The 14,138-nt window shown below is 42.9% G+C and overlaps 1 protein-coding gene across 1 annotated transcript; it reads right to left on the reverse strand.

Annotated features, from left to right (window-relative positions):
• Positions 1-6,326: 6,326 nt before the first annotated feature.
• On the reverse strand, positions 6,327-13,891 carry LOC119741889. The gene is made up of 3 exons (XM_038217829.1): positions 13,493-13,891; positions 7,569-8,489; positions 6,327-6,677 (listed from the first exon to the last, which is right to left on the reverse strand). The coding sequence occupies exons 2-3, from the start codon at positions 8,433-8,435 to the stop codon at positions 6,480-6,482; spliced, it is 1,065 nt and encodes a 354-aa protein (XP_038073757.1). The 5' UTR covers positions 8,436-8,489; positions 13,493-13,891; the 3' UTR covers positions 6,327-6,479.
• Positions 13,892-14,138: the final 247 nt, after the last annotated feature.

Here is a 14,138-nt window from a genome sequence, read left to right on the forward strand (position 1 = left end):
CCTTCAATGGTACTATGTTTAATCTACCTGTTCATTTGGTTAATTAAACTAATAACGCACATATAGTTGCCAAATATGGCACTAACAAGTTTGAGGTCGGCAATTTCGTCTTTAAAAATCTGGGTACGTCGGGTTACCGTACACACAATTGTCCTGGAAACAACAGTCCCAAAGTACAGAAAGTGTACGCAAGAGCTCCCCAGCAAGTATCGCTGACGCCATTATGATTCCAAAATTTCTCACTGTGTCACACAGTGAAATAACTAAACAGCGTCGTTGTATTGTGAACACATAAAAACATTCAAGTCGCGTTCTTGCACACTTTATGCAAGTCGACAAAGATATCCTTGAACCACTGCCCCTGCTTTGCATAACAAGTGTACATGAATGAACGATTCGACTTTTATTCAAAGAAATTTCCATGTACAGTCACCGGACTCTATTCAGTAAAGTCCCCGTCAAAACGAAAGTAAACAATCCACGTGCATAACGCACGGCTACACCATCGTACAGTGTGGCAGGGACACCAACAAGTAACACAACAACTAATATTTTTTTAAAAATTGATAAATATTCTGATTGAATTTCGTTAAAAGATACTTGTTGGTGAGGTATCACATATTCTAGCAAATTGATAAAAATGTACAATATTACAATATGCAATTTTGAGGGAAATGGGCAAAATACTGCATAAATAATTTCACTTGATCATATTCACAATACACAAACCGACAATTTTCATTTTCAGACCCACAACGAGAAATATTGTTAACACTGGGCTTATTGTGAGGAGTTGTGCTAGGAATCCATGAAGATGTTATTTTCAACATAATTTCTAAACAATTTAATGGGACATTCCGTGACATGAGCCTTCCAGATGAAAAGTTTGTGGGTGCACACCAATACATAAATTCCCATAGGCACCAAAGATAAATACCCCAATTTAAACAAATCGGGGAACATACTCTGAACCCTCACAGGTGATCAAAACATACATCAAATGAAAGCTGAATTAATCCTCTTTACTTTTTTGGAAATCTTTTTATTTTGGGGGGGGGGGGGGGGTTGACCTATGACTTTTAGGTGATTTTTCCCTCCAACGATGATCACCCCATCGCCATTTTGAAAAAAACCAAAAAAAAAAACAGATTCCTTCCACTCCATATCAATATAGAGTCCATTCAAATGTTTTGTTCAGAAATCCAAGTTCAGGAACATGGACCCTTCACTTCTACAAATACAGACCCTCAAGTGCAGGGGCCCAAATTCTTTATTATTAGAGATAAACTAGTATACAAATCGTAATTTGGCCGGATTAGGTCGCGCCTATTTGGGCTGCCTCTCATATGTACTGCGATCGGGAAATCTCCAGCGTAATAAAGACTTGAAGAAACTTTATTTGATTTATTTGATTCAATTATTTTATTTTAAATCTTAAAACATAAAATAAAAGCTAAAAGTTGGACAGGCTGCCACGGATATGTAAAAGTAAAAAAAAACAATTGTCATCAGACATTTATCCAAACCCCTGCCAATAAAACAGATTTAAAATTCCATTCATAAAAATTAAAGTACTATTGAAAAGTAAATTCTACAAATCATACGAGACGAGACTTGACGAGATATGACGAGACGAGACAAGACGGGGAGATGAGACAAGACTCAGCAAAAAAATCATAGAGTGAAACATTGGACAAGCCAGACAGATACAAAAATATAAAAACGAACTAATAAATAAATACTCTTACAACCCAACAAACAAACAAACAAAACAAACAACCAGACTCAATAACGGGAATGAATGACAAACGGGCTAAAAAGATTATTACAAACAAAACAAAACAAAACCGAGAAACAAAAGCAATCCCATTCCCCAGAGAGAAAAATGCAAACCATAAAAACAAACAACCTAGTTGACATACATAGGTCTACACTCACATTAAATACACACACTAAAGAAACAACAAGAAAATACCCGGGAACAAAATGAAATAAGACACAATTTTACATTGACGATAAAATAAAAATGACTGCAACAATTCCTCCCTCAGTTTTGAAAGAAAAGATTCACAACCTTCCATAGTTAAAACTTTTTCTAATTTTAACACGATGACTTCGGAGAACATGAATGAGGCAATTGAACAGTTCTCTTATCTTGTAATCCATGTGTCTATCAGTTCTAAGTTTCAAGTGGTGAAACGTTAAAGGCTGTGCGACGGAGCTGCCCTGCAATTCATTCCTGAAATTATTGTAGCATTCCCTATTAGTTCATTAACTTTATATTAGAATCAACATTATTATCTATGATAACGAATTTGGCGGGAAACAGAGCTTTCACACAGTGACTTTACTGGTTTATTTAACTTCGTGGGGATTCCTCCAACGTCAGGCTTTTCCTTGGTTTCAACACCGGTGTCGGAGTCTCACAACACTAACTGGGGGAACCAAGTATGCCAAAGATTTTAGCTGAACCGAGTGGCACGGTACGAGCTTTCGCTTCGCAGAGACGGCCGGACTGAAGCGGGAGCGGACCGCTACAGTGACGGGGAAGCAACAGCTGGACGGGGCCAGGAGTGTACCGGATCACACTATAGTTCGAGCCATGGTGTGCTTAGTCAACGGGGCCAGTGGCGTAGCCAGGAATTTTTCAGTGGGGGGCGCTGGGGGGGGGGGGGGGGGGGGGCTGGAACATTTCATGGGGGGCGTCATGTAGATCAATGATAATTTTTTTAGAAACTCAAAATCTCAGTGGGGGGCGACTGGGGGGGGGGGGGGGGGGCGACGACAAGGTTTCATGGGGGGGGGGGGGGCTGTCCCCCCCCCCCGTGGCTACGCCACTGTGTACTGTACATGTACGTCATGTAGGCCTACGTGTATCCAATCGCTATAAAACTGGACTATTCAACCACTGGACTCCAAGACTACGAGGACCGCAGCCTGTGATGTGATGTCTGCCCAAACCTGATGTTTTCTTTCGCTCGTACCCCCCGCCCTGCAAACAGGGCGGGGGGGGGGGGGGGGGGAAGAGCGAATGTTTTTCTCAGCTACCTCACGTGATAGGCACAACCTCGTATGTCACATGTCATCCACCTCATCCAGAAAACGACAAAACTACGGTAATCTTTTTGGCTTCCAAAACTGGAAACTGTCATTCCCAACAGCATATCAGCTGGCAAAACACAAGAAAACTGAAGGTCACCAGTGCAAAAGAGGAAGACCGACAACTTCACGCCGTCACTGAACTAGACACACATGTACATGGTGTTCAAGTACATGTACATGCAAGTGCATGTACATGTACATGTTCAGTTTTTTATTAATCGAAATTAGGGGTGGGTGGGTGGGTCAAAATAATTTGGAAAAAAGTCGAAATTTTAAAACATTGAAAATTCTGAATGGCCCCTTACACTGACTTTTTTGAGGTTTTGGGTTCGAAAATGCAATAAAAACCAAGAAAAACAATCATTTTCCTGTAGTCTGGTTCCCTGACTCCATTTAAGAAGAAACAGAGCAGTTTACATACATTGGGGAATTGTAAGGTCAGGGAACCAGTCTAGCTGGCTTGTACCCGTTCATAGGTGTGTAATCGATTGCAAACAAGTGCGATGGTCAACTGGGGCCAGTATTTGAAAAAAAAAGCCAGTTTTTCCAACGCTGATCGGCCGATCAGCGTTGGAAATTGATACAAAAATACCACTTTTCTTGAAAATGACAGTATACCAGGTGCCATGATTTTACAGGATGCTTTACACTGTCATTCACTAACAGTTCAGCAAGGTATTTCAAAATGATTTGGTAGTTTTATTTTTTGATGTTTGCAAATGTTGTATTTTCCCTTTAACGTTCGAACCATACTCGAAACCTTGCTTGGAGGATTCCGATGTTCTTGTAGTAATAAACAGAGCTATGACCGAGGGCGTAATTTTTTTTTCCTAGGAGGGTTAGGGGCAATGTCATGAATAATTCAGTTTTTCCTTTGAATCATTGCAAGACTTAGGTTCTCGTTCTATTTTCCCCTTAATTTAAAATTATCTCAGTGATAAATTTGGAGAAGAAAAATAGCTGATGAAAATGAGCAGCGACGACGTGGATTCGAACCAGGGATCTTTGTATCCATAGCTCATATCGCTATCCACTAGGCTACTGTGTGGTAGCTCGACGACAACCGTTCTTTAAAATGCTTTAATGTATTGTAACTAGTTGAGTAACTAACAACAATGCTGTTGGTGTCATTGTCCGTTCTCATGGATAAACATGAATTATTCATGACATTGCCCCTAACCCTCCAAGGAATAAAAATTACGCTGACCGAGGTCGTACTGGTTTTGAACGATCCTCAGCTGTAGACGAAGCCGACGTTTCGGAAAAGAATGTCCTGTTCAAATCACAATAGAGCTGCTATACCCCAATTATAGGCCTAATTTAATTTAATTTGATTTAATTATAAAATGACGTCAGTAATTGGTTGATGTCCTTGTGATGGCAGCCTATTGTTATCGAACATTGAAATGTCAGTAATGGGCCTGCCGAAATGAAGGCCGGCATGAGAAGAAACGACGCAATTTCCTTTCCTTCGGCGAGTAAAGCTGCTTCAATCGCATGAAATTACTCGCACAACAATGCATTCTGATTAATAAGGGTATCTCAATAACCGTGGAGCTAGCTATGCGATAAACAATACGCCTATACTGTGTAAAAAAGTGTCCGCGGAGTGCTACAAATCCGACCATACTTCCCCGTGTATTTGCATCGAGCTCAGTTAAAGGGAAAATACAACATTTACAAACATCAAAAAACAAAATTATCAAATGATCACAAAATACCTTACTGGATTGGTAGGGACTGACTGTCTAAAGCATCCTGTAAAATCGTGGCTCCTGGTGTGCTGACATTTTCAAGAAAAACTGCATTTTCCAACGCTGGTCGGCCGACCAGCGTTGGAGAAAACTGGCTATTTTTCAAAAACTGTTCTTATTGTCCATATTTAGTTATTCTGACTATTCTTTGCAATTGATTACACTGATCAAGACTGATTCTCTGACCTTACAATTCCCCAAAGTGTATTAATTGCTCCGTTTCAGCCTAAGTGGGGTCAGGGAACCAGACTACAAGAACATGATAGGTTTTCTTGGTTTTTCCAGCATCTACAGGCCCGAAACGTGAAACAAGTCAGTTTAACAATATATTCTATTACATACTAATCCTCCAAATCCATTTATTTTTGAAAATTGAAGCAAAAGCAAATGATGTACATTATTATTGTTGCTGTATTATATTTCACGGCTTCGATGCTCAGCCAAACCAAGCTAATACCAGAGGCTGGAAGCTCGCTGCCTTGGGCCCATTTATCATAATATTTTTGACTGGTCTGCCAACAAAGGTCATTTGCCAAACCTGGGCTCTAAATTCCTCAAGAACTTCAAAAATACTTTAAACTCCAACCTCATGTTCTTTTAGAAAACTGAAGAGCCGGATTTCCCTAAGCCATGAGACTTAAACGATCAGATGCAAGCTAGGGCCCTTACCCATAAACTAAATGTAGTCGTACAAAATGTTGCCTTGTTCATGCATGAAATAAATAGGGCCGCCTCCATTGTGCTGATGCGCAGGGAAAACGATCTTATCACGTTTAAACTCAGCCGAGAACTATAGTCACATCACAAGCCATATTTCTGTTGCCTCAAATGTAAATATTTTCCTTGAAATAGTTGGGTAACTGAGGGTCCCTCCTTTGTATCCCCTCAGAATTAGGAGTAGAAATCAGGGCTTTCTACCAGATGTTCTTCTGCATGACTGTCGATCTCCTCCAGAAAATGTGGCCCCAAGTGCTCCCTGCACCTTGGAATATACACGAGTAGCCCAAGCTCACCAGCAAAGTATTAGTTCTCCCCTTTCATAATCAATTCTGCTTGCCTTAAATCTATATATCCACAAGCATATACATGTAGGCCTGTAAACATGACTTTCTGGCGGGTATATTTTCTATACTTTTCGGAGTATAAAAAGAAGAGCTGTGGAGTGTCGTGGCCTCGTGGTCTTGAACATTGACTCGTGGTCTGCATGTAATTCTGCGGGTTGTTGGTTCGATTCTAGCGTGGGTGGTGCGTGTGCCCTTGGGCAAGGCACTTTGTCCATCATTTCTTCTTTCCACCCAGGAGTAAATGGGTACCTTTGAGGGTAGAGATGTTATTGTGATTGATTTTAGCTGTCTTGCGCTGAAATGGCTGCATCGAGCTGTATAATCCACAGGGAGTTGAGATGGTATTTGGAATGTTTAATTGGCCCAATGATCGGGGTAATAATAATGTAAAGCGCTTTGATCTTAGTTAAAAGTGCCATTAAGTACCCTTTATTATTGAGAACAAATGCTAAGTAAATAATGATGAGCTTAGAACTTCTGTGAAATGTTTTTCCCGAGCAGCCTGTATCAACTCCCTCTCCACATAATTCCCGATCCCCCTTCCCCTCATCTCAGATTCTCAGCGGTCATCTTCCGAGGAGCTCTCCTCTCTGTCCCGTAACCCCTCCCGGATGCGCGCCTTCAGCTTGTCCATCACCCTCTTCAAGAAGTCCGTCTCGTCGATGTCTCGCTCGTCCAGTTTCTTGACCACCACCAGATCGGTGAACATGACTCGGGCCATCATCAGCATGGCGTGGGCGCGCTCGTACTGGGCCGCCTGGTATTACAGATTCGAATAACATAATTAATATTATTTTACCTACCTAAGTTTATAATGGATTATGGGTAAAAACAAGTGCCAGATCTATACGGGTTATAGGAGGTTAAACCCCGCCCAGAGTGTAACCTATATATCATGGCCATGGTATCAAATTCTCTTGCAAGAGAAAGCAACATACATGTATATAATGAAATTCGTTTCCAACTGGAGTATGGAAATTGTTCTGAAACTTCTTTGGCTTTCAAAGGGACACTGATAATTGCCCAGAATGGTGAAAGGGGTGGTCGCAAACACCTTGTGAAATTATTATGCCAGAAATGGTTTGGATCCAAAGAAAACCAGCATTCAACGATGGTTTCAACAAAAAAAGTGAGCACGCGGGCACACCTTTTGAACGTGCGTTGTAGCAACGAAATCCAGTTACGAGACTTGAAAGACTTGAAAAGAATTGTGCATTGTTTTTCTGTTTTCTCTAAATGTACAGTAGCCATTGAGCTAACAGTTCAACATATTAGTTGTTATACCTTACTGAAGATTTTTTAATATTTTTCTTTTTTTGATTCAAACGAAACAAATCATGACGAGCAAATGATCATGTGTTCCTTTAAAGTTTCTAGAACATCACGCGCAATAACCGTACCTTTTATCTTATAGGCCCATTTTTTTGTGTGGCCTTTAGATTCTTAATAATTGCGGATGCCTAATTTGAATTTGGTTACACTTGATTTTATAAGATTTTGACCCAAGGTCCGCGGAATGGCACAATACTTGGGTGGAGGTTTTTGAGAAAAGCTAATTTGATGACGGCATTCCAAATCATCAAACCCCGGCGCCCAATATACTTTAGTAACTCTTTGGTAGGAATTCAAACCCGGAATCGTAACTTACATCGGTGTAATCGCGGACTTTCATCACTTGCCGTCTGACGTTCTGCATCTGTTCGAAGACCCCCCACGTCCCGTAGCTGGTATGCAACTGCTTGGAGCTGCTGTAGAAGTCTTGGAGACGTTCAACATCTTCCTCCTTATCCTCCCACATTGTCATCTCGGGCTCCACGCGGTACAATCGCAGGCAGAATTCTGGATCCACGCGGTTCACAAGAAGCGTCTTGCGGAAAGAGGAGGGCAGAGGCTTGCCGACGCGCGGCAGTAGGATAGCGTCGCGCTTCAGCACAATCTGGCTGCTCTTAGTTCCCTTGGCCTGACTGAGCTCCGAGAAGCTGTACACCAAATCAAATGCTCTCAGCTCCTTTAATGTTCCCACCCAGAGGTAGAACCCCCACCGGCAGCACCGCTCCAGGATCATGTAAGCCAGGCGGGCCATGTCTGAACGGGGCTCCCGCACGTCCGGCTCGTACCCCGCGCTACCTTTGCGGATCATCAGTGCGGAGACGAGGACCAACTCCGGTCGCCTCTTGGCCATCATGACGTCCACTTTAGGTTGTACCATCGTCCTGCTGCGGAGATACTTCAGTTTTGGGTGCTCGTACTCAAGGATGATTTGCTCCAGGTCCTTCTCATGTCGGGAGAGGATGTACGTACAGGTGTCGTACAACCGACCCTGAAGGAACTTGGGGTCTTTCAACAGTTCCTTCTTGCCCAGGTGGATGTCTTGGAGGATGATGCCGTGCAAGGCCAGACAGGCGTCTTTGAAGAGTTGCTCGCTGTACTGATAGCTGTCGCTGATGTTGGGGTATTTGGTGGGATGGTCTTTGATCTTTTGGATTTCTTTCGTCATCCTCGCCGCGGCGGCCATGCTGTATACAGGGTTGTTGCTGTCTGCTAGCTGCAAAAGCTGTGATTTATTTATCTATTATAAAAATAAAATTGGACATAATTTACGGTTCAGCCGATTTTGATTGGTGACATTAGGTCACACACGATATTGTAGATCTTATGATTGAGTAGTTTTCACGTCAAGTTCTACACTTCAAGCTGAATCTGAACAGACGAATGGGTAACAGGCTAAACTGTCAGGCTACTGATCGTCAAAGAATATTTAGCGTTCACAAATGAGTCCTGTATTTAATTAGACTGTGTCATTTATACAGCGGCGTAGCATCGGGGAGGGGGTGGTTTAGTGGGTATATAAACGAGTGCCCTTTTTCGTGAGTGCCCTTTTATCAACGCGTGCCCTCTTTTAACCCTAAAGGGGCCGGGGGCGGAATCCGCCCCCTCGACTTATTCCGCGATAGCCTTTAAAAAATTTTTTTCGCAACCCGAGCTGTCATGACTTTTTAGCCTCGAGTCTTGCGCATCTCTTGATACCAAAAACATAAAAATCGGACCACGGGTTGCCGCGCAGCGAAAAATTTCCCCATACGAAGTGTACACAGAACAGAATTACCATTCGTGCATATGAATAATTAATTAGCCATAATTCCTAAACCCTTTGACATATAGTCATGAAATTTCTTGGGTATGTTTATGATAAGTTGTTCTATGCATGTACCGAGATTAATAACTTTTCGTCGCTCGATGGCCGAGCCTGGTCAAAAAAGAGAGATGGTCAAAAAAAGCCCAGCCTTTTTAGGGTTAAGTTCCGGCAGGAGCTTCTCGATGTCACTTGGTGGTCGGCCGGTCTGTATGTTTGTCGGTCGGTCCGCCTATCAGGCGCGGTTCTACGGGGGGGGGGGGGGGGCTGGGGGGGGGGCTGTAGCCCCCAAAAAATTTTGTCTAGCCCCCAAAATAAATTCCGTAAAAAAAAAAAATGCATTAGCAAAAAGAAGGATTGTGATGTACATGTGAACGGTCTCCCCTAAAGAAGAAATAGCCGTGACAAGGATGCATTAGTTAATATAGTGCAAGGGCGGATCCAGGAGGGGGGGGGGGACAAAGGGGGCCATGCCCCCCCCCCCCAAAAAAAAAAAAAACGAAACAAATTTTTTTTATTTTATGTGACATCGCAATAAAGGCAGGCAATGAGTACACCACCATCTTTTTCTCAAAAACAATTGGTTAAAGTGGTCAGAAATTGCCTCAGATCGCACCACAGAGCATCTAGAATCCAAAAATTGTTCGGGGCCCTTAAGCGGGCCCCGAACCCCACGCCGTAATTTTTTGGACCCACTTTTGTGGGGGACCAAAATTTTTTTGGGCCCCCCACAAAAAATTGTGTTTTGGATTTTATTGGCGCTCCCCATTGAAAATATGGCATGAGCCCCCCCACCCCCACCCCCACCACCACCTATTGGTTTTCAGAGGCCTAAGTGTCTGGAAAAAATAACCGGTCAACATTTCAGCACGCCTCCCTGAAAAAAATTCTGGATCCACCGTGCTAGCCCCCCAAAAATATTGGTTCTAGAACCGCGCCTGCCGCCTATCTGTCTGTCTGTCCCCGAAAATTGTTCAAAAGTATGGTGTTGCCTTTGTGCCAACGGGGTCGCATTTTTCAGCGTCGCTTTGTTCGTTGTCGCATTGTTAAGCTCTGACAGGGATGATTTTGATTTTCATGCAAAAACCTCTTGCAACTCGGCCAGAGCTTATTGTGTACTCGCACTTGTTTAACGTCCCGGGAACATTAGCAATATTGTGATGTCATAAAAAAGCGCCCCTATTGTCAGGTACAATCCATGATCGTCCGCTTTGGATAGCGCCGGCCTTCATCGAAAGAAAGGCCGGGTGACCGCTGATTGAAGAAAACTGTCTGCCTTTTAGCACGGATAATCAAAGTGCATTCTTTTTGTACGTCTAACCTCACCACCCCCAGCTACTTTGCTTATTTAAGGCTAATATCAAGGCAGAAGCCCCGCCAACACCAAGCAGCCTTGAGCGCTCCGTATTATGTCTGATAATGTGTTGCCATAACAACGGCGCGCGACGCCGAAATATTAATTTTCGTGATCAATTATGCAGCGGGTCAGCGAAGGTTCAGTGTCTGTTCTTCTGAAATAATTAAAGATTTATGCTGTGGAGCAAAAGTGAGGCAAGGCTCACCAATCAATCCGTCAGATGGAGAAATTCGTGAAAAATTATGCTCTCGTTCAACATTATCATCATAAAGGTTAACGTTAACACCCACGCATGCTTTAGTTATACGAATGAATATTAAACTTCTCGAGACATGAATAACGAATCGAGCAATATAGCAAATTTGGTTTATTTAGTTGATTTTATCCCCAGGGAAATACATTTTTCGTGCTTCCTTAATTTACAATATCTATCTGCTCTGTTTATAATACGAGTGCGCTTCTGGACGTTTTTTCTTCAAAATGAGTCTAAGAATCATAATTATAGCCCAAAAAAGGGCTTTCATTATAGCAAACTTGTCATTTGGAATGACATTCGATCATCACAGAGACCCGGAAAAAGCCTCTTTATACGGGTCGGGGCTACCGGTGGCGTAGACAGGATTTTTTCCCAGTTATTGGGGGGAGGGGGGCATAGGGGCACCAGAATGTGTGTGTTTTTTTTATAGGGGGGGGGGGGCACCGAGGAAGGTTCCACTCAACATGTTCCCCATATCTCCAGGGTACCGACGTCTGGCCAGGCAAGTGCTGCAAATTCGGAACGCGGGGGGGGGGGGGGGAGGACCTTTTTTGATGCTAGAGAGCGCTCGTTTTTTTCTTACTAATTTCTTCAAATGTCATAAAGCTGTAGGATTTAATAAACCTTAATGAAATGTTGGGCTGTGTGTGGGGGCACGTGAGTGGGGGAGCTGGGGGGTGGGGGGCCACGGGAATTTGTGGGAAGTCCACCCCCCCCCCCCCGGCTACGCCACTGAGGGATACAGAAAGATGGGAAATCGGACTAATGCTTTTCAATAGTCTCACTATACGCACTCCATTTCGGAGTACCTTGGATTTTTATTATCGCAAGCGGCAGCTTGCAATAATTATTTTGCCCTTCACTACATGTATATTAAATTTGTCTTGCATGATGATGTATAACCTCATGGACTTATAATACATGTACTAATATTATTTTTGACTGGTTTGTGTCCTTTGAAATGCTGCGAATCATCTGTGCTTATTGCTCACAACCTTGGCTCTAATGAGACGTCTCTGTTTGCCAGTGAGTAAAGTAATTAAGGGTGGTGCATAACTATTTTTGTCAGTGAATATAACATTACTCTAGAAAACATTTAAGTAATTAACAGAATGTTCGCATTTTCTTTCTTCAAATTTTTCAAAGAGTGTTTTAAATTTCCCGAAACGTTTTGTTCCTAGCTCAAAAAAAAAAATCCCTCCACATTCTCAGCAGACCCTCACACATCTGCGAGGCCTGACACTGAACACTGCAAAACAAATAATAATGATACGATATATTTCAGGTTTCCTCCGAAATGACCCTGTGCGTTAATTCAAAACAATGGCAGCCCAGGTAGAGCTGGTCCCAGAGAGTACAGAATTGATTCAGAATGACTATTCCCTGAACGTCTTTTCATTCATTGGACTACACAGTGGGCCGAATTTAGTCCATTCATACCACTGTCCAGATCACAAGTGACAGTCGGGGAGTCAGTCAGTCGGGGAGTCAGTCAGTACTTGGTACTTGGTTGGTTCTTCTCCTAAATACTCCGCAGGAGAGTTTTAACAGGAGGCCAGAAACACCAGGGCAAACCCCTTCTCCTAGCAATATTGTCAGTGGGTTTTTCTTTTATACGTGCATTGCATTACATAACACACGGGATCTACGGCTTAAAGTCCCATCCGAAGGACGAAGCAATAATGGTTAAGTGCCTTGCTTATCGGGCACAAGACAGTGTCCAGACCGGGCCCGAACCGACATTCTGCTGCCTCTGAAACACCAGTAGGGTGCTCTTAACCCCTAGGCCACGTGGACACAGAGAGGGCACTGTGACCAGCAAGAATATTATGAAGATAAGAAAAATACCGCAAGCCAAACATTGAAGTTATAGTCACTGTTAAACTGCAACACAAGGAATTATAAATAGTCGCGGACTCGAGTCGGCTCGGACTCGGATGAGGTGGACTCGAGTACATCACAGATTACTGAGATACATTATGGTTGATTCACAGGGTATAACGTTAAGGAAAAGAGTCGATTGGTTTACGCTCGTTGTCCACCAAGCTCCGTGTATATTGCGTACAGGCGGACATAACTAGGTAATGCAGTATACTGATGCACTTATTGTTAAATTGTGTCTGATGTAACGTAAATATGCTGGTACACACATAATAATAATAATAATGGAGTCTTATATAGCGCACGTATCTACCAACAATTAGGTACTCAAGGCGCTGGAAATTATGTCAATTATTAAAGAAAGGTAAATAAAGTTTATGAGAAATATGAGACCCATTATGTAGCACCTTATAATGGTTTACAAGGTGCTGCGGCGCACATTGCAGCCACTGCCACACATGTGTGTGTCAGAGCGTGGGGAAGGGGGGGGGGGGGTGTTTGACCCACCAAAACCCCCTCTCTGGATCCGCGTCTGCTGGAAGGGGATGGTTGGGTATTGAAATCCGACATTGTTTTTAGGAGGGGGGGGGGTTAAGGAGTTGCATTCAATGATTAAAAGTCAAAGGGCCTGAGGCAATGGATCAAGATTTCCAACACTGATGTTAGTCAGTGAATTATTAGGAAATTTGGGATTTTTCCCTCTATGTTGATTCTTTGAAAATACCGGTAAGACTTGCCCCAACCATCATCCCCTTGGATCAGTCCTTGTCGTCCCCCTCCCCCCCCCCCCCCCCCCCCCCCCCCCCCGCCTGGACCCTAATTACGCCACAAGTCAACAATCATTTACCGACTATTTTCCTTTTAAATCTAGTTTTAGAGGCTTGGTGCGCATGCGGATCTAACAAATAAAACTATCGGTGTTAATATACTGTGTTTAGTACTTACCTATGGCAGTAGTAGTAGTACATGCAGTGTCAAGAAGATTCACACTTCACTTGCGACGGAAAAGATGTACAGGCCTATATACATGTAGTCGAAACCGTACATCGGTAATGAAACATCGGTAATGTTGCTGTTCCATCCATACACCATTTATCAATAACTTTGTATGATGATCAAAATAGAATGTCTCAAATTTTGTCAGCTTCGAAGGTTTATTTCGTTACAAGAAGGCCCTTTTCTAGAACTGGGACGAAACTTCAAACGGTTACCTAGCGCTCCATATGAATTAACGGAGGATGGCGAGTCAGTGAAAAGACGCATCGATTTATAATGCCGCATCAAAACCTGAGGAAATAACAAAGCTTCATACGTGTTGGGTCAGCACTGAAGTGCTATATGAGCGACATACCACGAAGCTACGATAAGTACACCTGTACTCAGTACCCGCGTTGATCGATTTTCGTCGCCGGCAACAAATTATTCACGAGATGAATGGCCGTGATGGTTACACGGAGCACGGCAAGTAGATTTAATTGAAACACGTGCGGTTCCATTTTATTCATTAAACGTCTCCCTCCCTTTTCAATAGCATATTGTGAAAAAAAAGATAATGAATTGTTTCATCTTTTCATTTTGGAATTGTGATAGA

The sequence above is a fragment of the Patiria miniata genome, unplaced genomic scaffold, assembly GCF_015706575.1.
Source record: "Patiria miniata isolate m_02_andy unplaced genomic scaffold, ASM1570657v1 HiC_scaffold_5, whole genome shotgun sequence".
NCBI lineage: Eukaryota > Metazoa > Echinodermata > Asteroidea > Valvatida > Asterinidae > Patiria > Patiria miniata.

Excerpts from the sequence above, each read along its gene's own strand:
- LOC119741889 (XM_038217829.1), bottom strand. The coding sequence starts at position 8,435 with ATGGCCGCCGCGGCGAGGATGACGAAAGAAATCCAAAAGATCAAAGAC. Across the intron at positions 6,678-7,568 it reads AAGTCCGCGATTACACCGAT|GCGGCCCAGTACGAGCGCGC; the intron begins GTAAGTTACGAT and ends CTGTAATACCAG.